Genomic DNA, 26,747 nt, shown 5'->3' on the forward strand with positions numbered 1-26,747 from the left:
TTATAGAAAACAAACATGTTTTAATACTTATATAAAATTTCTATTTCGAATTTGACATCCAAAGTTTTTATATCCGGAATAGCACAACTTTCTTTTAATATTGTTAATATTTTTGTTTCAATATTATATTTCCATTCTGCAATCATTTCCTTTTAATAAAAATATTGAACTATAATAATAAAATTTAGAATACATTTTTCCAATTAATTGTACCTTATTGCATAGGCATATCTGGGAAAAGGGGCCCCCTCCTCCCTCCTTCCTCTCAGGGATTTATAACATGTTAATTGATAAAAATAGTTCTCCTACGCTCTTCCTACCCCTACCCCCCCCCCTTAAATAAATGTATGTATAAGTTATTTTAGAGTATATGGATATAATTAATATTGAAAAAGGACGCTAGTTATCTAAAAATGCTATATAAAAGATGTTTAGGTGAAGGGATGATAATGTTTTGTGATACTCAAAGGATCTAGAGGAACTATTTTAAAATAGCAGTTATGCTGCTATTGTTAATATTTTACCACTATAAAATTAATAGCATTTCTGCTTTTTGACTATCTTTATAAAATCACTCTTATAAAACTTATATATTTCAAATATGAAAACTCAAGATAATAATTTATCACTTGCTTGCGTTATTATTTTTTTTATCTTACCACTCAAAGGTTAAATATTTAAAAAAACATTTCCCTTCCCAAAAATACAGTAATATTATATTTTAACATATTTTATTCCAAAAAAACTTCGATGAGAAGAAAAATATTATGCCTATGCCTAGTATTCGGTAATGGAAATTATATATTGATTAATTTTCGGTTTATCATATCATTTAAAATAGTTTGACCTGAATAATTATAAATATTGATTTAAAGTAGGAAGATCAGCGATGTATCTTATACTTAGAATTTCCTCATTGAAAAAAATCCAGTGAAATAGGAAAATATCTATGATATTTATTTACTAGATAAGACTTATAATCGAGTTTTAGGGATTTACAATGGTAGAGTGCTTTTATGAGGAAAAAAATTTCAAAAGTCTAGATAGAATGAGATATGATAGTAATAAAACAATAATTAAAAACAGTTGAGAACCCTTTTATGGTATGTATGTTAATGTTTACATCAAAGGTTATATTTAAGTTAACCCAATGGCTAAGAATATTTGTTACTATGGGCTAAATCTTAATTTTAATTCATAAATATCTCCTTATATAAAACAATAATAAACCTCTGGATATATTAATTTTTGGGACAGATTATGAACATATTTTATCACATTATTGATCTCTTGGTGATTATTGAATATACTGTATTTCGTCAAATTTTTTATGTAACTATCCGAGTTACTTTCAATATTTTCAAGTGTCTGAATTGTATTCACCAATTTTATAAGTTTAGTTTTAATTGTATTTAATTTTTCATTGTCATCCACCAAACTGCTCCAAGTTACATTATTCTAGATTTAATGCATTAGTATTTAAATATCAAAAATTACCTGCTCGCAATATTTGATAAAGTTTGATTTGTCATAACTTAAAAGATTTATTAAATGTCTTTCAAATCCAAAATTAAGGAATAATTTGTTATATTTATTTATATCCTAAAAAAATAGGGATTATTTGGATATATTTTAATAATTTAAAACTTTTGAAAAATCTTTCGCATTGTTTAAAGACTTCTTAGTTTTTTCCAAAAAATTTAAGACAAATTCATCGGTTTCATTATTATTCCTTTTGATAATATCTATTAATATATTATATCTTTTGTCGAATTCATCTAATAATTGAATTAAGTCATTTGGATATGATGTAGATAATGTTTGATCCATTTCATTTTCCAAGAATATACTGTGATTTGTATCAAATCTATAGTAAATAATTGGTCAGAATTTAATATTTATTAACTATACTTATTTGTGGTATCATAATAATAACGATTTAAAAGGTCTTGCTCCCAGGATTCAGTAAGCTTTTTTATGCGATTTTCAATTTTTTTTACAAATATATCGAGAGTTTCAAACAACTTTTTTAGATGTATATTATCATTAATAAAAGAATATTCACTAAAACATCTTTTGACATTGTTTATCTTATTCGTATTTGCCAATAACTTCGAAAGTTCTGACACAATATTTTTTGTATAAATAATAAAATTATTATTTTCAAATGTATCATCAATTTTAATATTATCTTCAGTCGCGATTAAATCGTGTAATTTAGATAGAATATTATGATAAATATCATCAAAATTATTATCTTCTAATAAAAATTTGAATGTTTTAGGATGATTAAACAAATAGTGATTTTCCATTATAATATCATAGAGAGCATCGTAATTGGTCAATTCCTTATTTGTTTCATAGTATATTATTTTAAAATTTTTCAAACTTTCCAAAATATATGACTTTACATTAATCAAATAACTATCAATAATTTTATTCCACTTTTCTAAATCCAAACTCATTAGATTTTCGGTTGTGGTAATGTCTTTGTAAATTAATGGGGGTGATACAAATTGATACGAAGTATTTTTTGATAAGAATGAATTAAAGTGTCTTATATACATTGTCTGAAATAAATAATATTAATGTTGAATTATTATAGAAATCAGAGTTGGTTATAATTTATGAAAAGTATTTAAATATAGATATTATATTGCTGAATTTATCTTATTGAAATCAAAAAGATACATTTATTTTGTTTTACTTTTGTCTATATTAAATATATCAGCAAATATATTTCCTATAAAATATATCAGCAAATATATTTCCTATAGTATGATTATTAAAATGATCAAGATTTTGATTGACAAAATATAATTATATATATTTTGGATTTTAATTCATTTTAATTACTATAATTTGTATTTTAGAGTAGACCAGGCTCGACCTTTATCGAATCGAATAGTTAATTATTTTATTTTTTTTATTCTAACAAATACAAATACTCATTTATTCGCATTCTTTCCGGAATGAAAATTTTTTTTGGTTATAATTTGTATATATTCACCCTTATTTTGCGATTGTAATGCAATTTTTTTTCATATGTGAACATATAATTTAAAAAAACTTAAAATTGATAAATTATATTATAACTAGTTAATAACCCGTCAAGAATGACGGGGTTGAGGGGTAATTAGTTTGTGTATATGGTACTAAATATAATTTATTAATATATTTTTTAAAATATTAAAATTTAAGCCTCATAAGATATTCTATATAAGAAGAATTGTATCACAAAATTTAATATAGAAGGGGGATGACTGGAAAGAACGTTTGTCTGTCGAACGTTAAGTCAGTGGTTCGAATCTCGTTGATGTATAAAAAAAATTCTTTTTTAAAAAAAATAAATAAATAATTTAACATTAGTGGTATATAGTCTCCTTCGATTTATTTAACATTAAGAAGATAGGAAAGTTGATACCAAAAATAAAAATTAACATTAAGGTTATATGAAAACTAGTATTGTTAAACGGCTCGATTTGAGCCGATTTTTAAAAACGGCTAACTCAATATTTTAGCCGAAAAAAATATTGTCCAAGTCTCAAGATTTCGTTAATGCATATTCAAATGTGTCACTTATAAACAAAATCTTAAGGCTTGCATAATAAATTTCCCAGTAAAATATTGAGTTAGCCGTTTTTAAAAATTGGCTCAAAATGAGCCGTTTAACAACACTAATGAAGACATTCATTTCTTGATTACGGTGATTATATATAATAATAGATAACAACTCGTTTTGGCATATTCTAACGAGTTAATAATAATTAAAAATAATCAATGCTATTTTATAATCTTGATTTAGCGAATTTAGAACCATGGCTGGAGAAATATAATTAAAGAACAATTATTAATAAATATTCATATTATTCAATTCAAATATTATATTTTATTATAAAATAGAATATTTGATATTTTTAAAACTGTAAAAAAAATTTAATAAATAAATATGTTTTTATATAAATAAAAATCTTTTTTCTAAAAATTTTGAATTATAGTAGTTATTTTAAAAGGTTATTAACTTTTACTAATTTTTCTTTCAAATTCTTCCTTAAAAGTGATATATTGTATACGTTTTTTGGGGTAAAGGGTGGGGGGTGTAGGGGAAAATTTATATCTGTACTGTATTGTCAAGTTTGCAACATATTAAATAAGCTATAACCTTTTGTATCTTTAGATAAACTTTAGAAGAAAACTCGTGAAATATGGCCCTTAATTTTGTAAGAAAAAATTAAGTTGGCGTTCAATCAGTAGGAAATGTGATTGTTAGATGTTAAACAGAACAGAATAAAAAAGGACCTATCAGCATATATTTAGAAACTTGATATTTCACTAATTATGTTAAAATTAAGATCCCAAAATGCTTGTTTTGCATTACAATTTACGATTAGGTAAATATTTTTTAAAAAAGACGTGTTCGACTATTATCCATCATAATGTGAACTCCATTGACAAAAAATAATTGTGGATCTTGAGTTATTTTGTCAAAATTTAGCTTTTTTTAAAATCCAAATTCTAAAAAAATTGAGAATAACAAAGTTTTATATATTCTTTAATAAAATACAAAATTTTATTCATAAAAAGACGCGTTTTAGATTTATAAAGATTTAAAAACGCTACTTTTTTTTAGCCAAGAAGCTTATGTCGGCTGAAAATTTTTTAAAAGTTCACACAAAGTAAATATTGAATTCGATAACATTTACATACTTATTATTCTAACAATTATATCAAAATTCAAATTTATTGTCAAAAAAATTAATAATTTTAAACGATAAAACATATTAATTAAAAGAAAAATAAAAAAATTACAAATAGTAAATTTTAATAAAAATAGAATATAAAATTCAGAGCAAAAAATTAATCAAGTGTGCTTTTAAAAAACCAAAATTCTATAATTAAATCAAGCTCGATTTGTAAAAAAAATTGACCTAGTCTATTCTAACCCTATTTTGGGCAGGCTATACAGGTCTTTTTAGGACTCTATAATAAATATCATTTTTTTTAAATAAATGAAAGAGCTATAAAATATAACATTCATTTGATTCTTAAATTTATAAGCAAACCAATCTCAAAGCAAATAACAATTATGTAATATGGTCATTCAACGGATAGAATAAATTGAGTATTCTTTTTTAGTTAGAACAGATTGAATGGAATAACTAAGTATTCATTTCGATTCTATTATAACATAATCCCCGATATTCATTAAAAATTAAAGTGATTATTTAAGTAATCGCTAATTTACGATATTCTACTTCTACTATCTTAATGACTATAGTAAGCCAGGCGGTTATCTACTAACGGGTAGATTTTGGATCTCCTAGAAAATTTTTTATATAAACTGTAGCTAGCAATTTTTTTTAACTTAATATAAATTAAAAATATTACTTTTTTATTTTTCAGAGTTTGAAAAAATATTGTGCTTGAAAAATTTTTCATGCAAAAAATTAATATTTACTTATAAAACATTTTTTACAAAAAATATTTGGAATTTTTAGATAATATTTGATTAAAAATTTTTCTTAAAAAAGGCTCAACCTTTTAATTGAAAATATAAAATCTATAATATTTTTAAAATCAAAATGTTGTAACATTGTACATCGTTTATTTTGAGTGGCATTATATCTAAACTATTGAAAAACTCGACAAAATTGATACTTAAACCAGCATTATTGGAAAATGTTTTTGATTTTTGTAACCAATATTTTGTGATACTCATTATCTTCTTTGAAATATTGTCAAACCCTTTGTCATCTATAGGCCATATATCTGAGAGATTATAGTGCACATTAATATAATTATTGAGCGTCATATCTAAATATTCATATTTGTATATTGTACATTTTCTTTATAAATATTTTACTTGTTGATTCAAATATGGACGCAATTAAGTTTTTATCACAATTTATATTAAGATCTAATAGAGATTTCAGTATTGTAAATGTTAAATCAATTTTTTGTTTTATATCTTCCCATTCATTTTCCACGTTAAAAATAGTATTCATCGATTCATTAATTAACTTTAAATCCTTTTTAATATCATGTCTTTCAACCCCCTTACAAACTTTACCTTGTTCCAATTTTCTTTCAAAAATATCCAAAAATGCTAAATAAGAATAAATAAAACATAGTGACGTTGTAAATTGTAATTATGTTTTGTGTTAGATATGGTAAGCAATACAATTTAGTTTAGCTTAAACATTTTATTTTAACCAGGGTTATGCATTTGATGGGTCAATACGATTCTGTCAATTGACCGATATTGACCTACAAATATGGTCAAATTCAAATAATTTTTTTTTACACCATATTAACTTTATTTTGTATATATATAATATTATAATGAATCTATTTAATATTAATTTCATAATATTTTTTTAATTCATTCCATAGTTGATGAATCGCCCTCCATGGCAGAGTCTTGTTCCGGTTCATGTTCAATATCATTATTTTCTTTAATATTTTTAATCAATCTTAAGTTATGATATACTCTTGACAATTTTCCTGTTCTAAGTCTTCAATCGATTTTTATTTGTTGTATGAATATTGCCCCAAACCCAATTTCTTACTGAGGAAGAAGTTGAACTAGGGAATGTTAGTATAATATTAGCTACTTCTCTTAATGGGCAAGGTGGACAAAGGCATTCCACTAACTTGAGGCCGAAATCTGATGGTTTCTTATATGTATTTATATCATTTTTTCTCTTTTCAAACATAACTTTAATTGTTTTTTTCTTCAGATGGAGAAAATATAGAATCATGGCATGATTGTATTATGTGTTTTTCCAAATTAAGCATTTCGTTTTTTACGTGGACCAAAGTACATTTATTTCCTTGCACTTTCAACAAAAAGGTAGCTAAAGGTTTGAGTATAGTTAAAATTTTAAATTTCTTGTCCAAAATATTTCTTCATTTAATATATTATTGGTAATTATAGGACAAATATCACATACCACTTCATCAACAACTGATGCTTTATTGACTATAACCTCAAGATTTCGCGAATAGATGTCCAAACCTTTGTGCCATCTATGACCAAAATCTTCAGGCTTGGATAATATTATTCTGTTTAAAATATTGAGTTAGCCGTTTTTAAAAATCGGCTCAAATCGAGCTGTTTAACAACACTACATGATACAAATATATTTTTAATAAATTGTAACCTAATAAGATTGATAAACATTCTTTTAATGCATACTAATTAATTATATCAAAATATTTATTCGCCAAAAATATTTTAGAGTATTTGACTGGTCAAATACTCCTCTAGTGAATTGACCGAATTTGACTGGTCAATTGACCGACATGCCAACCCTGATTTTAACACCTCTGATTTGATGCAATTTGAGCCATTCTTTATCACACTATTTTATGTTTATATTTTTTTTATCAAAAATCTTTCCTTATATCAACTTTTTATATTATGAACAATTCAATAATTTGCTATATGTAACAATGCGTTGTTTATATTAAATTGCTTCTAGTAGGGGAGACTGGGGCTAGTCGAACCGATTTTTGCAAAATCGGCTATAACGCCTTTGTTTTTTATATATAAACAACAATATATGAATCGATACTTATAACTATACTCTATAAAGGCACCTCATAAATATCTTTAAATATATAATCATATTTAATTTTTTTTGCAAAAGTTGAAATTTTGCCCAATCAATTCCAATATCGAGATTAGGCAAACCACTACAAGGGACTTCCTAAACCACTAGTTTATTTGGCGATAAAGAATTGAAATATATTTTTATTTATTAATAATGATTCGTATAGAATAGTTTTATTATTTTATTATATCTATACTTTTAAATTGAAGCTAATTATATACAAAAATTAAAAGTTAATTTTAGTTAATTTAAGAAATATTTTGTACATATAAAAATAAATTTCCTAAGGAGATTATAATTTTTTAACATAAGCCCTAAATACCAATCATACGCAGGCCAAGATTTTGAAGCATTTTTTTTCATGTTAACTGCCATAATTAACGTGCATGGCATAGCAAGCCCCGCTAGCTCTAAATTATTATTAAAAATAATATCAATACAAAATAAGCTCATTAAACTTCCTCAAATTACAAAAGAGGGTAAAATTTAGCTATAAAATTTAATTTATATAAAAATGATTATATAACTTAAACAGAATTAAATTCTGTTTGCAAAAATCTTTTGAATTTGACATAAAATTTTATTTCTTGAATAAATTTTTAATTAAAGCTATACTAGGATAAAATTTAATTTCTAGTTTATTTAATTTTTAAATGAGATTAAGTGATCTGCCAACCGGAGTTTACAGTCTCTCCAGTCTCTCCTATTTTTAGTTTTAAAAAAAATTGGTTGATGATGTGATCAAGCTATTATTAGAATGTTTAATAGGAGGATAAATTATTTTAAAATTTTATAATCATGCGGTGGAAATCTATTTTTAATAGAAGGCAAAGGACACATTTTTTTAAAAATATAACTCGCCAGGGAAACATTAAGAGTTTTAATAAACTAAAAAAAATTAAATAAATCATTTCTTGGGACTTTTAGGCCTCAACAGAAAGAAAGAAATAATTTTTTTTTACCTGTATCATATTGTTGTGGAATATTAAGATCGTTTAACAAATGTTTTTTATCTGGTATGGAATTTTTATCAAAGATTTTTTGAATATATTGCTTTATTAGATCTGATTCTATACTTTTATTCAAGCACACTATCGTAAATAAATCTAAAATTGAGTCTACTCTTTTTTCTTTTTCATTATTATTTTTTATGAAAATCATAAATTTATCAAGATTTTCTTGATTCATCTGAATATTAATTAAATTATACAATTTTTTAATAAAAATGTTAACTTTATCCATATTTAATATAATTCTAAGCCTTCTATCTGATTTATCAATAGCACAAATAAAAAACTTGGTTTCAATATCGTTTAATACAAATTGAAGTTGTTCATTCAAATTATCATGAAAATTTCCAATGGATAAACACATTTTAATCAAATTTTGAAGACATTGAATCTGAACAGTTAACTCCATGGCTAAACGTTAAATGTTTCGAGATCAAAAGTATGTTTTAAATAAAATATTTTATTTATTTAAATAATACGATATCAAAATTTAATCACCATCACACAATAAAGGTAAAATCGTAATAATATCGATTTATTGGAGTAAAAAAATCGATATAAAAAGAAATAAATTTTTTATAAATAAATTTATAATTAAAAACAAGTCTAAACTAGAACATCTATGTATTACTATAATTATATTCAATTATATTTTATTTATCAACTGCAGCAAAAAGGTTGGCACTTGAATATATAATCATCCAATTTGTTTAAAATTACCTATAAATGTTTGAGCGTTTATTCTTTCAACTTTTAATCATTTTTGGGGGGCTTTTTTTAAATTTTAAAAATCTGATTTTACCGGAAATGTTTTCCAGCCTGTTCAGAATTCCTTACCCTATGAATTTCAAACAACTTTACCATTATTTTGAGTCAATAATTTATATAATCCATGGGAAAACGAATATAAATTTTATTTATTTCAAAAGTTCAAAACACAATTTTCTAAAAACCACGGAAATAGGTTTTTTTACATGCTGAAATGCATTTCCTACAAAATCATATTTTAAAATATTAAAAACGTGCTTAATGGTATAGTGTCTAGAGACCAAGGCAGCCAGATCTCAAGTGGAAAACTCCCTTATTTAAAAGAATATATATCATACCCCACACTGAGCTGGCTACTTCCCAAATTTTTCCCACATTTGCATTCATAAATTTCTAGCAATTATAAATTATTAAAAATAATATAAATAAAAATAATATAATAATAAAAATAATACAATTTCTATAAATAATATAAACTTTATAAATATTTATTTAATTTTTTTTTATTCAATTTGGACCAATTAATACATTATTTAAATTGAGGAGATAATATATTGTCATATTTTAAAAATTAAAAAATTTATTAACTACACCTTTTTATCTAAAATAGAAAATAAATTACACTGTTTTATATTGGAATCCATCTAAAATAAATCTTTTCTAAATTATATCTATTCTTTCCTACCAAGTGAAATCCTAACAGAATTGAAAAAGATTGTATTAAAATGGTAATAGGAAAAAAACCCCCGGAAATAAAACCTCACGGAAAAAACCCCCGGAAAAAACCCCATGGAAAAAAAATCCAAAACAAAAGAAAATCGTTATTTTTTAAAAAAATTTTCTTGTCACTTTTTCTTAAATTTTTTTCTCAATTTATTCTTCCCATTTTTGCTTTATGTCATTGTTAATCTTTATTTTTCTGATCTTATCTCAATTTTTTTCTTCTCAATTTTCACTTAATTTTTTAGTATAACCTAGCAATAATTAATATTGATAAATAATTTTATAAGCGAATGCCACAATCATTAACAGCTATTTAACTCCAAAAAAAGAAAAAATATTCGAAGTAATAATGTCTAAATGTCAAGAACGGGATTTATTTCCTGATCCATTATATATTTACATGGATTTCGAAAAGTCTGCCATGAGCGCGGTTAAAACTGTCATTGGTATGATTATTAATATGTTAAATTATTTATATTTATTTTTCCAATTAGGGGATCACATCATAATCAGAGGATGCTTTTACCATTTGTGTCAAAGTACCCATATAAAAATTCAAAAGCTAGGTCTGGTAAGCCAATACAGAACCGATGAAGCCCTTAGCTTCCTTTGTGGCATGATGGAAGGCTTAGCATTTGTTCCTTTATGTGATATGGGCAATGCAATGGCATTCCTTAGATCAGTTACTCCGAGCAATGGTAAGGATATTCTTTAATATTTCGATAAAAATTACATCAATGGAGTATCAAGGAAGGTCACAAGAAGCTATTCTCAAGGTTGGAATCATCGTTTTTCTAATCTGGTTGGGAATAAACACCCATCAATCTGGGTATTGATTAAAAAAATGAAATGCGAGGTGGCTGCCGATTAAACCAAACTTGAACGATGGCGTGTAGGTAGTTGGACACCGAAAACAAAATCGCAGTTACAATACCCAGAATCGGCTAAAGAAACTTTGCGAGGAATACCGTGATGTAGTGCGAAGCCATCCAGATTTTTATGAGGGAGATTTCCTTCAATATTCTATGTCACCCATATAATTATTATTGTAAATTATTAAATTTGTATATATATTATGATTTATCAATAAAATAAACAGATCTTATTGCAAATTTTGTCAAATTTAGTCTACTTAATATAGTAATTAAGGATGGATTGTATTTATTACTATAGCAAATAATTTTTACGAAAATAAGTAATACATGGGTTATTTTTTTTCCCAGTACCAATTTAAACATCAGCATTTTTTAGGTTAGCATAATTTTTGTACTAAATTTAGGATTTATTTAAGCATTTTTTATGGAGGGTATATGAGAAATCTTTAAGTAATGAAATGGGGCCTAAAAAAATTTATTATTAAATTATATTTTTATATTTATTTCTAAAATACTATTTTATCTATACCTTATTAAATCCAAATAAAAATATACCGATATTATTAGATCTTAAGTAAATTCGAAAAAAAATTTCGGGGTTTTTTTTTCCGGGATTCGTATTAAAATATATACTGGTTGTAAACGAACTCGTTCCACATTTCATTTTTTGTCGAACGCGTTCATGTTTTACGTTAGTTCAATAACCTTATTATTTTTTTAATAATTGATTTGCCCTAGTATTTATTGCCTGACTAGTATTTATTATAATGTCTAATATTAAATATTTTATTAGATTTTCAGAATATCCTAAGCTATTAGATTTAAGTGATATTGTGTAGATATTACTAATGATCCTAAATATATTAAGAGATTAAAATTAATATTTCTTCAAATACTGATAAAATATCATATTTCCTTCTATACCTGCTATTATATTAAAAATTTCTTGTCTCAAGGAATTATTTTACTCAGAAAGGAATACACATCAGAAATACTCCTAACTTTTATAAAATATATTTTTCTAGCCAGGCAATTCGTGTATAATATTTTTTGGCTCGGAATTTTTTAAGTCTTGAATAATGCTAATTTATAAAAAAAATTTTACCAAAAATAATTAAGAGGCTGAGCTAAAAAAAATTTCGAGCCATATGAAAAACATTTTTAAATTCTTAAGGAGCCGGTTCGGGGCGATATCTAATATTTACAAAAAAATTTTATTTAAAGCAATATTAGAAAAAATATTAACTAAACTACGAATACTAAAAGTTCATACTTTATTATATACTTATTATAGTTAGCTTATAATTTTATTTATGTTAAATCATTAGAATTGAAAAACTTTGCATAGATTCAGTAATTAATGTAAAGGCTAAGTAGAGGGGCCCGATATTTTGGTTTACGGTTCAGAAGCGAAAAAATTAAAAGGTTATGGTTAGGTTCAGCTGCCTAAATTTTAAAAGATTCCGGTTAATTATGGTTTTCGAAAATAAAGGTTTTTTCGAATTTGTCTTAATGAAATAATTTTATTAAGTAAATAAATAATACACTTACACACTATAGAATCTATCGAAAAATAAAATGTATAAGCAAAGTGTTTCAAAAGTCCACAATATTTAATTATATAAAATTTGATATTTGTAAATTAAGTAACGAATAAATTGGAGCTGATTACCCATAATAGCAGTTTGTTTCACCCAGTATTTTTTTTAAATTTATTTAAATTTTAGATGAATTTCCTGATCAAATCTAACGTTTAATATAAACCTTATAAATACCTAACTTAAACATTGATCTACAATCCGCCCCATTGAGACAAGCCATAATGTAAACGTCGTTCCTAGTATAATTATGTCGATTGTTTTTACAAGGGTGCCAACACATTTAAACATAATTAAAAACTGAATAAAGATATTCTAATAGATTAGGACAAAAAAAAATAACTCTTTTCAAGCCATAAAATGGAAAATTCTTAACATCAATTATAAGCGCTAAACGTTCCTATTTGTCAGATCAAAAATTTGAATAATTATTGTTATAAATAAATTTAAAAAAATGGTTTGCAATCAATTATAAATTTATTTAATAAATTTTCAAAAAAATTATATATTTTATTGATTAATTATAATGTATTTATAACCCTATTTACATAATACCTGTCTGAGATATAACGATTAGAGATCTGCAAAAGTAGGACAAGCCCGTACCCGGCCCAAATAGGCTTCGAGTCGGGCCTATTTTTTTAAAAAAATCGGGTTTGGACTGGGTCGGGCTTAATATTTATTTTTAAATTCGGGCTAAGTCGGGTCGGGCCTTGGAATTTTTTTAAATATATATAAATTTATGTTGAAATTTTATGTAATATAAAAATATTTGATTTTATTTATAGAAACTAAACGCCATATAACACAGTTTTTATTTTTAGTTATTATAAAAATTAATTTCTATATATAATTCGGGCTGGGCCGGCAAAACTTTTTTAAAAAAAAACTTCAGGCCGGGCCGGGCTTAAAAAATTAGGCTCGATGCAGATCACTAATAACGATACCACTATTTTAATCGATATTCAAACCGATAATAACATGAGTCGGCTGATACCTGAGATAAAAATAATTTTAAAATATTTTCGCCGGAATACGTTAATACGAGTTATTTATCATTTATAATTAATTTTAGATCGGTTTAAAAATTTTTGTATCATTTTTTTTATAAATTTATAGCGTATGGATCATTTTCGATCTCTCGAAAAAAATAATATAAGACTTCTTTTAAAAGGTAAGGTACCGAAGTTAAATTTTTCAAAATAATTATGTTAAATTTTAAAAATAACGCTTTATAGCATTATTCTTTATTTTTTAATATCATGCTAATACTAGACCTCCATTACTACTATAAGATTAAAGTGAACAATAGAGGCTTAAGGAAGAAATCGCTAATTAGAGGGAAGGATAATCGATTTATATAAAGGATCATGATTGTCTTAAGTTCAAAAATGTTAAATAGTTTAATAAAAGATAAAACAATCTAATAGATGTATTATATCCTAATTAAATATGAACATGATTTCCATTTATTAAAAAAAATACCCGTCTAGTATTTTATTAAATAAATATATTATAAAATGTATTATAAATAACAATGTATTTTTATTACATTTTTTTTATATAAAAATTGTAAAATTATAATTATTTCAATAAATATGATTAGATAATATCAAATATTTCATCGGAATAAGATATTAAAACGGTGATAAAATTATTAATACGATCGATGTTAATTAACGATGGCTGAGTTTTAGCCCATATAAAATTTGGTCCAAATATTAAGCCCAAATTGTGACTGGTCATTTTATTAATATCACTATGAGTCGTCACCTATAATAATTCAGAATTTAATAATATATTTTTATTATTTGTATTACCAATTTTAAAAAGTTTATAATATATTTTATTAAGGCATAATTTTCCTTTGGCAATGTATCTATAATATCTCTACAAAATATTGGAGTTTGAATGTTCGATTTCGATTCTAAATTGTTTTGATAAATTTAAAATAATAGATAAAAATAATCAAAAATACCTGAATTTATAATTTTATCGTAATTTTCAAATGTAAATAAAGGTGAAGGCAAATCTCGTAAAAATGATTTCAACAAAACGGCATATAAATGTGCATCATCAGTAGATTCAATCTTTAATTTCGCTCCTATATTTCAATATTTTAAATAAAATTATTTAATACCAAACATAATAATTCAAAAAATTTAAGCACTCAAAAAAATCACGGATACCATTTACCAAGCCAAGCTTGCAGATCAGACCCCCGAGTTTAAAATATCGACTTTCGACAAGCCCGAATAAAAAAAATTTATTTTTAGGCCCGTAAAATTTGGTCATAATAAATAATTTGGTTATTTTGTTGAAATCAAATATCTTAAAATTTTAGAATTGGGCCCAGTTCCGATTTTTTAAATTATACATCTATTGCCGGTCTGTGTCTCCAAAAATTTAAGGAAATGGATGCTAAATTTTGAACACGTTTTACTTATGTGTATATAAAAATGTAGTCAAAATCTGAAAAGGTCCTGCAAAAATCTTATTTTTTGATTGACTTTTAAATGAGTGATTGATATGTGGCCTTGAGGTAAAATAAATAAGCTAGTAAAAAGGGAAAAACTATGAAAATCAAACCGGACCAGAACCTAGACTCTTCTGAACTCTGGTATTTTTGGTGTCAAAAAAAATACCAAAAATTTTTTAAAATATTTTCGTTTTTTTTATCTCTTCCCATTTTTCAAAATTTTCTGGAATTTATACTTCCATTTTACTTGTTTTAATTTATATCAATTTTAAAAGGTGATATATGTGAATTCCCCCCCCCCTTCCCCCATCGCAAATTTGCCTCTCGTAAATATCATTTTAAGGTAATAAAAAATAGCCTTCACCCCCAAAAATGTAAACAAACGAATTTGAATGATAAATTAGTAAAAGTTAATAACTTTTTAAATATAGATTATAATTCTAAATTTTTAGAAAAAGAGCATTTTTTTTATAAAAAAGTGACCAATATGTTTTTTAGTGTAGGTAATATTTTATTATAAATGATATTAAGAAGGGCTATGCGATTAAATAAAACATTAAAAATATAAATTAATTTTATGCATGCCTATTATTTATATGAAGTATATAAAAAATAAATTGTGTAATTTTAAGTCAATATTTTTTTATAATCTCCAAACCTTGAACCCGGGACCTGAACCTTTTTTAAAAATTTTATTCCTGAACCCGGACCATTTTTTTTATCGAAGGGTTCACATCCCTGATAAATACTACGGTATTTATTTTTTTGAGTCGTGTTTTTTCTATCTTAACGCCCCACTTACTTATTTTGCTCATAACTAACCTCCAGCATTTTCAGAGGTAAAAAAAATGTTTCAAACGATTAAATCCCTAATTGGGACCAAGCTATGTTTAATTTATAATTAATAACTAGATGGCTTGTTTAAATATAACTTTAAATAAAGAAATAGAATTTAACGTTAAATAAATCGCTCTCGCTCCTCGCTTAAAGCATGTTATAACTCTGATTATCATATTGAGCAAAAATTATTTTATTCAATAAATCATGCTTGATATATAAGTATAAACCGTTATTTAATCTTTGTTTGATCGCGTTAAGCGAATTGATGTTGCATGACCTTCTAAACAGCCCAACAGTACTGAGAGCTAAAACAAAATGAATAAACCTATATACTGAATAATTTACATTCTTTGGTCGACAAATGTTCAACAATTTGTTTAACAAAGATAGGTATAGGGTCATTATTTCTTTTCGCTAAACTTTATTAACTTTTTTAGGTATATTGGATTAAAACGATAAAATTACTCTTTTATATCTTCTCCAAATAATGCATTTTCGCATATATGGTCCTCGAACAAATTAGAATTATTAATAGTATTTTTGTAATTTATATATAATTTGCTATCATGTCTACAAGATGAAAAATGTTTAATTTAATTTTAGTATAATATAATGAATATGTATTATTTACTCTAATACTAATTTGGGAATGTAAAGCTGTTCAATGAGCATGTGAGTTTGAAGTTCATATAAAAAATTTATTTTCACAATTTTATGGCCGAATTTATTACTTTTTTCATATATAATTTTAGCATATAATATACATGAATAAAGTAACAAAGCATTATACCTTATTGCAGGTTTAAAGATTTGATAAAATATTTTTACAAAATTCGTAGGGTGCACGAGATAAAGCTGCTTTAAATTTTTTTTATATCTATAAATATAATGTTTATAAATTGAACAACATATAATGGTAAAAAATAATATACTTATGATCAAACATCTTATAAGCCTGCCATAACCATGACATTGGTGGTTTGTTTTTACTATTCAAGCCACAGTGAAAATAAACGATAACATAATCTAATTCAACGAATGTGTCCAGAGTAGTGGTTATATATCTACTTTGATAAAATTATTTAAAAAAAACACTTTTTTTTAAAGAATTAAATTTTCATCACTTCAAAAATCTGTTGTAATCCATTTTATCTCTTGTTGGTAAATTACAAGCGGATATTATAATAATTTTACGTCCATATTTGTCATCACCTTTAATCGTTATATACAAAATATTAGATGCATCAATAAAAATTTAACATCACCATGTTTCTTATCGGTTAATTAATTATTTATTTTTAAAATGGCAAGTATTGATATATTGATACTATGAGTATAGGTATAGATACATTTCTAAATATTATAGCAATTATAAAAATATATCTGAGCACCTATATCATATCAATTTGGTTAAAATTCCAGGCAAGATTTGATCCATTTAAAAAAAAGAAGAGTATTCAGTTCAGATGACATTATAAATAAAATGAACCCAATTGAATAATGGTTGTTACAAGAAAATATAATTGAGGGCAAAGATGTTGTGTTATATTAAAAACCATCGTTCATAACGCACTCATTACGGTGTAAAAGAGCATTAGGAGCGGTTTATTCCAAATATTATTTCATTTATTCATTTTATTCTATCCACCATAAGTTATAAATTAATCTGTTGCCAGCAATAATATAATTTTGATATAACATTTTAAAGTTTATAAAAAAGGTTTTAAGTAAACATATTACCGGTCACGTTAATAATGTTGTATTTGACCATATCTGAGAAATTATCTATCGCCTTAGAGTCCGCCCCCATGTCCATAATTGGGGTAATTTTAATTTGGTCTTCGTAATTTTCATCGAAAAACTGCAGAGCATCAACTTTTTCGGTCAACTCGAGGTCAAGTTTTTCGTTTAACAATCCATCGTTATATTCTATTTTTTTTCATAATCATTAATTAAAGGACATTCCATGTTGTTATATTTTATAATATTATATTCAATGCTATATGAATATTATATTTGTCATACAATATTATTATTTTCCTATATTTAATATAATATTATTAAGGTCAATCTAATTACAAAATATTAGAAGTTAAATTACATAATTATAAAATACTATATATAGATAAGAATTTAAAACAAAGATACCAATTGTTATGACTATTAAACATGTCAAATTAAATATCTCGCAGTCCACCTCTTTTAATTTCGATAAAAATTTGTAGGCAAGTTATTGAATGAGCTAAAGTTAATAGAACTTAAATGTACCTACAAATTTTTGAAAAGGGTCGACCGAAAGGTGTTTGGTTTGATATAGAATGACCTTTAGAATTATAGTAAAAGAATTTTTAAAAAATGGAAAATTAGAGCTCCTGCTTATTTAAAATATAATTTTAAATTTAGATGGACTATATTTAAGAACTGAATATTGATGTTTTAATCATAATTATCAATTATTGAATTATTTATTAATACTAGATTCAATATTCAACTAATTCCATCTTTAAATTAAAAACTAATTTTAACATTTGAAAAAAGTTTTAAAAAAACCAATTTTTGTACTTTTAAATCTTATTGTCTCAGTCATAACTAGAACATATATGATGCAGTAGCGTAACTGGGGAGGGGGCATAAAAAAGCCAGAGATCCTGAAAAATTTGAAGAGCCCCCAAAAAGATCATTTTAGAAAATATTTCCTAAAAAAATCCATTTTTTTTATTTGAGTCCCATGAGATTGTAAAGGCTAGTGGCACCAAAGATATGATGTTCATACAAATTATTATTGAAATTGAAAGAATCCGTTAAAATCATATTTTTCTTGCTCATTTAATATGGAATCACCCATTAATTAGGCTAATTGATTCAAATTTTAAAGGATTATAAAAAAAAACAGTTAAGAATTAAAAAAATGCAGTCTTATTATTATCGAAAAACAAGTAATCTGTTTAATTTAAATTCAAAATTATATCCAAAATGATTATTAAAAAAGCAGAGTTGTTAAAGTAGCGCACTTTTTTAGTAGCGATAACTAATAGCGCGCTACTTTTTTTCGAATTATTTATTTTTTTAGCGCGCTTCTTTTTTTGAAAGTAGCTAAGTAGCATGAATGTAGCTTATAAACATGAAAATTTAAATAATGTCATAATTAATAATAATTTTTATTATTTAATTTTGAAATTTATATTTTCAATATAAACCTAAATCATCTGGTTTAAATTATTTAATATGTCATCGCAATCAAAATTGATGTAATTGAGTCAGACAATGATCATTAATGAAGTGGAAGGTAAGTACCCTGGAAGAAAATGTTCTTAATAACAATAATACAAATTTTCCAATTCATAAATTTGAAAAATATTTTCAAATTAATGTAAAAACAAAAGGTGGCTATAAATTTATTTGTTTAAAATGTAGAAAAAATATATCCTCAAATAAATCTAGTAGCTATTACCTCAAAAAACATCTAAAGGTAATGGTCATTTTTAAATTTTAATACTATTTTTATTTTGTAAGAATGTTCATGCCAACCGTTTTAAAAAGATTTTAATTTTGATATATAAGAGATTCAAGCTAAATTGATTAATAAATAATATTGCACATGCCAATATTTTTCAGAAACTGGCTGATAAAGTTATTATCGATCTTATAATTGATATAGTTCAGCCAATGTCATTGGTTGTAATTCATTTACAATATTAAAACTCTATCCCCTGGTACAACAATTTTTTGCCGCTAGCCACTAATGATTAAGATGGTAGATAACTTTGAAGAGATGAAAGATGCTCTAATCGATAATGCTAAGGATTAACGTGATAGGCTCATGGACTGATAGTCAAATACCAAGCAAATATTCCCTAGTTAGAACCTCAAAAACGACTTCCAATGATAATTTTTTGGAAATATAGGATACTAATATAATAGAAAATCTCCTAGATACGTTAAATCAGAAACTACTTAATGATTATTTTTGAAAATTTTTCTTATATTAAAAATATGTATATAAAATTAAATACTGCCTTGCCCTCAGGTGCTAGTGTTGAGAGATTATTTAGTAAAGCAAAACTTATACTTTCTGATCGTTGCTCTAGGCTTGGGGATGATAGTATAGAAATGATATTATTATTAAAATGCCAAAATAAATAAGAATAAATATTACCATAAATAATTATTTTATTACATTAATTTTAGCCTTTTTATATACTATTTTTTATAATCAATAATTAACTATATTTAAATATTTATAAATGTTGATTTTTATGTATTATATACTATACAATTACATTATAAGAAAAAATAAAACAAATTTATTTCTAATTTTTTTTATAAAAAGTAACCAAGCTACTAAAAAATAGTAGCTAATAGCGCGCTACTTTTTTTGATGAGTAGCGATCGCGGTAGCGCGCTAAATTTTTTGACAAATAACGATAACGGTATCGCGCTACTTTTAAAAGTAGGGTTTAACAACTCTGAAAAAAAGGAAATATTTTTGCTCCAAGATATTATTAAACCAAACATTCCCTAAAGCCTTATTGTATTAAAAACTTAATAAAACTTCTCAATATCATCCCAAATGGGAATATTCCTCCTCAACAGTCCATGATATAATATTTTTTAGCTGGCCTGGGTCACTGAAATTTATTTTTAATGGGTTTGGGCCTAAAACTATTTTATTTATATTTCGCTTATACAGTTGCTAGCTTAAAAAATTATTGTAATTTTTTTCTTATACTAATAATAAATTTTAGTATTGTAAACAAAATGAATACATTTAATATTGTTCATTTTTATTCAATACAATAATTTAAATTTTTGGATATGGGATTGGAAATTATTTTTTAAACACATTATGGACCTGTGTCAGACTTGGGAATAGTTATAATATTAAATATGTCCGGGCCTGCCCAAAATATTTTTTGCGAACCTGGATCAGGTTTAATCAAAAAATTTAGGCCCATTAAGGTCTCTGATCTATAATAGCTATGCTACAAATTTGTTTTTCCTAAAATTAAATAATCATGTTTTATTATCGTAGAATGGGCTGATATTAAACATAAATCAGATTTATCTCATAATTCTTGCTATTTAGATGATAGAATCATCTTTGCGATATATCAGCTATTATATATCAAAAATATTGAAGACTTGTATCCTACAAAAAGTCTTTCTCTAAATATCTCCAAAGATGCTCACCTTCACATTTCCCCTCTTTTCCCCATTCCAGACTATACCCATAAATAATTTTACTTAATCAAGGATCCCCTATAGGGGGAAAGGGGGCTATACACATTTTCTAACTAACTCTCCCAATATAACACCCTAAACATGCCCTTCCTGTTCAGCAAAAATTTCTTTAATATACCTAAAATTTCATATGCTATGACATCCTCGATTTAAAAATGAGGATATTCAGGCCTAGCATGAAATTAAAATTAAAAACCTACTGGGATCATTTTAAATATAAGATTTTCCACTTCTGCCAACACTTTTTCATACTGGTAAAAATGGCACCCGTTCACCCTTGTGCCTATCTACATTGGCCTTAACTTCACCTAATCTTTTTTCCTATAAATTTTTTTATCTTCAAACACTCACCCCATACAATGACCTAACTTTAACTAAACACCTGGGCCAACTGCATCAGATCAACCCCTTCCCAAAAAAGCTGGGATTCTCCACTTGTTGTCTGTTTCATTGATTAAATATCCATGCTGTCTTTTTCTAGAATGTACAGTAACACCATTTAACTAACTGACAATTAATAAATAATAAAACCCAATATACTGCAAATATTCTCATGGACATGAACCCCACCATAAAGCAATCAACAGCATCATTCTACAAGCTTTCAAAAGTCTACAAATACTATCCACTCTTAAAACACAGGCGCGTATGCAGCGGGGGAGGGAGATAGGGGTACAAATCCCCCCCCCCCAAAGCCAAAAAAATCAGATGCCGGATTATATTTTTCAAAAATATTATTGTTAATATTAATTTATATTTGTTAATATTTATTCCTATCTCATATATATTTAATTAGATTTATTTATCACATTCATCTACTAAGTTATTTTATTAATTAATTTCGATTTCAAGTTTTCCTTGGCGTAATTTACTTATTATTTTCAAATATTAGTGGCGTAATATTTATCTAAATTTCTAGTCAATAATAATTATCTCTGAAACTCCTTGTCTAACAGGGAGAAAGAAATTGCAAGCTTGTCCAACGAGATTGAGTCGCCGCCATCAAGCAGTAACAGCTCTTATGGAGTTATAAGAGCCAATTATTAATGCTATTAATGAAATATCATAATGGCTTGAAAGAAATATTTCCTCAGAAGCAAGAAAATTATTGAATTCAATACTTATTCCAAATTTATTTTCTCATTAGAATGTATTATTTAATTATACAACTATTTTATGTAATACTTTTCAAAAATATGACATTGGCTTGATTAAGAAAATGAGAATAGCGGAGACAATTTTATAAGACCTCAAGGAAATTAGAGCTAATGTTGATGAAGAATTTCATATTTTATATATTATTGTTGAGTCAAAAGCAGAGCTTGACGTGTTTAATATTTGTCCCTTGACTTGCAGCAAGCAAGCTCATCGTCAAAACATTAATATAGGATCAGTAGAAGAATTATAAAACAAGTGTCCCAACTCTTAGATACATTTATAACCCAAATAAATGAATGGTGATAGAAAAAAATAAATATTTATTAAATTTTATCTTGAAGATATTAAAGTATCTTATGATGCCTTATTAGCTAAATAACTATGATTAAAAGATTAACTATGGTGGACATAGTCCCAAAAAATGCTATGGATGCTTCACATTATTTCAAACACATTTTAGATTATATTCCCAATGTATTAAAATGGTTATAAATATATTAGCAACTCTTCCTATTAATAAACTAATGAGAGAACATTCTCTTTTTAAGAAGAATAACAGAGCCCTGCAGAGGTACCATTTGCAGGGCACAGCCCGGATTTTCAAAAAATTTTTTGACCCTGTTTGGGGTTTTTTTTAAAAAAAAATTTTCAGGCCAGACTTTTTTGAATTCAGGCCCGGCCCAAATTTTTCTAAAATAAATTATATTTATTTTTTATTTTTATAGCTAATAATGGTGATTTCGAATATTTGGTTTTAAAATATATAGCCCAGCCCAGATATTTTTTTAAAAAAAATTTCAGACCCAGCCGAGTGTTTTTTTGAAAAAAAATTTTGGCCCGGCCCAGATTTAAAAAAAATATATGGTCAGGCCCAGGGGCCAAGCTAGCAAGTCTCTGAAAAACATACCCATGAAGTAAAACTTCTAAAAGTAGATTGAATGGTTTGGATCTTTTGAATATTCATAGGCATTTAACGCCAAGCAAGGATGAGATAATTGAAAAATTAGCTCAAAACATACAAAATATAATTATTCCTAAGAAACATTTTGTGTAATAATTTATATTTCCAACAATTAAATTTTTTATACTTTATATATAAATTTTAAAGGCTCAAAAAATTCAAATTTCTATTTTGGGTCATTTAGTGATTCATATGGTGGTTATATTCACTTTATATTTTATAATTCACATTTATTTTATAGTTTTTCAATGTTGCCATTTATATCTGTTTTTTTAATTCACATTTATTTTATAGTTTTTTATATGCCGGTTTATATATATAATTTTTTAATATTTCACATTAATTTTAAATTGTGTGTTAGAAAAGTTATTAGTCCTAATAAATTTATGCTCAATGATATTTCTTAAAAAAATTTATTACCCCTCCCCCCCCCAGACCAAATTCCTGCGTACGTGCCTGTTAAAAAAGTAATTCTCCTTAGTGATATTTCTAAAGACTGGGTGGTATACTATATCTTGGTTGAACTGTTTTTCTCTAGCCTGTGGATATACTACTTGTATAAATTTCTTAATGAAATCAAATAATTTACACTTAAAAAGAAACAAAATATCCTGATCTTCAAAAGCCCATAGTTACCAACACCCTGGGAATCTTTAGAGGTGAGGTAGCCAATTAATCAAAAGCCTCAGGAAAAAAATAGCTGTAGATATTGGATATCCCAAAGAGGGGTTTTATCTACAACAGAGGATCTCCTAAGAAATATGTAGATCAACCCAAAACTTTATTTTATAAATGTATTAACCAGAGTTGTTAAAAGATACTTTTTAAATGGATCTAGATACAGATACAGATACATAGTCTCAAAAGTTATCTAGATACAGATACAGCGTCTAAAAAGTTATCAAGATACAGATACAATTTTTAATATGCATCTGTATACAGGTTTGCATAAACCTAAATTAATATTATATTGTGAAAATTCATGAAATGAGCTAAAAATTTATTGACGCGATATAACATTTATCAGAATATAACCAAAATTATAATTTTAATATAATATATGAAAATATATGATTAAATAATTATTAGATTTCAGTAATAAAATATTTTCAAAATTTTGATCATTTAGGCATCCTCGTTTATCTGTGAAGACATTTTTAGCAACACTAAATAGTCTTTCCACAGGGGCGCTTGAAGGAATTGTAGTATTATATTTAATAAATAACAATTTTATATCAGTTCTTTAAAAATGCTAAAATCTCTACATTTATTTTTGAAAAAGTTATTTAAAATTTGTTGATTATCAAAATTTAAATCATTATTAGAAATTATATCTGCTGTAGGCTACTGAAAAAAATCTGAAATTAAATTATTTGTTTTTTTTGGCAGGTTATTTGCTTGCAGTCAGTTGATGACTTTGATAATTCACCAGCTAATCTTTGTATCAATTGTTTTCTTTTATAATGGCTGCATGCCATCTATAATAAAAGCAATAATTAAATCATCTAAAGTGCCTTGAGTTAAAGTCAAAGGTCTTTTAGCAAAAATATTATTGGAGGATGAGCCTTGCCAATATTTTCTTTAGTATTTTATTTTCCTTCCCCTTTTTTATTTTTGTTAACAAGGTTGGATATTTTCTCTTAAAATTTTAATTAGAATTTTAAATATATAATATCTATACCCTTATGTGCTTCATGATATTGCACGTTAAAGTCATACTGACGGATATTTTTGTATTTTTAGGTAGACACGGCAAACCTTTTACCATCAGAGAATTAATTGTTTTATTTGTTTTGAGATATTATTTTAAAATATGCTCAATTTGGCCATGGTAAAGCAATAGAACTTGTTGCTTCCTCTTCTTCATCGATATAGATCTAAATAAATATATAAACTTAAAAATTTAGTTATAAAATAAAATTTACCATTTCCATATTGTAATATTAAAATTTGTATAGTTTATTGATAAACTCGGACATAATATTTAAATTAATGAATATTTATATATAAGTTTTAATATTTTATGTATATATAATTCTTTGTTATAGTATTAATAAATATTAATATATAATATATATATTTATTTATTTCATAAGCTCATATGAAATAAAATAAATTTTACAGTCAAATATTTTTATTTACAATAAAAAAAGGGGTATATAAAATGTATCTTAAAAAGTATCTAAAAAGAGATACAGATACCTCTAAAAAAATATCTAGATACAGATACCTTTCTAAAAAATCTATCTTGATACAGATACTACATTTTTATATCTAGATACTCTTTAACAACTCTGGTATTAACTGTCTTTTTTAGAAATAATTTTTTTTATACAATAGTTGTTTTTTATATAAAGTTTATTATATTTTTATCCAAAAATAAAATATTATATTACAAACCTTTTTAAATTAAAATCACTTTATTTAAACAAATAATTAATATATTTTTTATAAAATGTAAAATAATGTAATTATTTATATAATTTTTTAAGAATTGAATAAAATTGGCTGTTTATATAGAATTATAATTTTGTTACTATCTTGGAATAGAATAAAATTCACATATTTATATTATCATCAAGTTAAAAATTCAGAAAATATTTTATATCCACATACAAATAATAGTGAAACATAATTGAGTGTTCACCATTTGTTATACAAACATGTATTTCAAATGGTATTGTGCAAATTGATCACAATTTACAAACATTAATAAAAACACATACTTGTTTGCTTTTTTCTATAACCCTCAATTAGGTTGCACTATAAGGCACATATTCAATTAATAAATTTTAACTTATTAAAAGATGGATTTCTTTACATATTATACTTTTCATTATTTATGTAATCAAAAAAATATAATTTTATAAAAAAAAAGAATTTTTATCTAGTTTAAATAAATCGACATCTCTAATACCTAGATATTTTAATATATTCATATCATATGTATCTTAACCATTTTCAATATCATAAGGAACCGAATTCTGTACTTCTGTATCATCAAACTCTAATTGTGGTTCACGAATTGAATTGGTCCAAGTTTGAAAAGGTTCATCAATATCAATTATGTTATCGTCATCATTTATAAATTGAATATTTTCCATTAAAATAACCTCATCTTGATAAACGTAATCGTATAATCATCCGTTCAAAAAAAATAATATCAAGAATGGCTTTATTGCCAAAAAGCTACACATAATTTTAGACAAATATAAAATGGCTACTAACAGACGTTAAACCAGGTTTTTTCATTGAATCAATGATATATATCATTGCATTGAATATGATAAGTTGATAATAAAATATATATTATTAATTTATATAATCAATTAAGTCGATGATTAACATAGCCATCTTTGCAAACGTATCCTTTTGATGTGTATCCTCCTCAGCGTCTACCTGAGCGGGAGGGGTAATGATATATATCATTGCATTGAATATGATAAGTTGATAATAAAATATATATTATTAATTTATA

General features: G+C 25.1%; 1 protein-coding gene across 1 annotated transcript; it reads right to left on the reverse strand.

Annotated features, from left to right (window-relative positions):
* Nucleotides 1–14,086: 14,086 nt before the first annotated feature.
* LOC135926074 (rho GTPase-activating protein 1-like) lies at nt 14,087–26,455 on the reverse strand. Its single transcript, XM_065461742.1, has 12 exons — nt 26,226–26,455; nt 17,650–17,838; nt 17,034–17,121; nt 16,842–16,973; nt 16,700–16,786; nt 16,541–16,639; nt 16,375–16,479; nt 16,255–16,328; nt 16,137–16,214; nt 14,569–14,694; nt 14,411–14,517; nt 14,087–14,363 (listed from the first exon to the last, which is right to left on the reverse strand). Exons 1-12 carry the CDS (start codon nt 26,371–26,373, stop codon nt 14,193–14,195), a joined length of 1,404 nt encoding a protein of 467 aa, XP_065317814.1. The 5' UTR covers nt 26,374–26,455; the 3' UTR covers nt 14,087–14,192.
* Between the last annotated feature and the right edge of the window lie 292 nt (nt 26,456–26,747).

This window comes from Gordionus sp. m RMFG-2023, chromosome 3, assembly GCF_954871325.1.
Source record: "Gordionus sp. m RMFG-2023 chromosome 3, tfGorSpeb1-WG-v2, whole genome shotgun sequence".
NCBI classification, from domain to species: domain Eukaryota; kingdom Metazoa; phylum Nematomorpha; class Gordioida; order Chordodea; family Parachordodidae; genus Gordionus; species Gordionus sp. m RMFG-2023.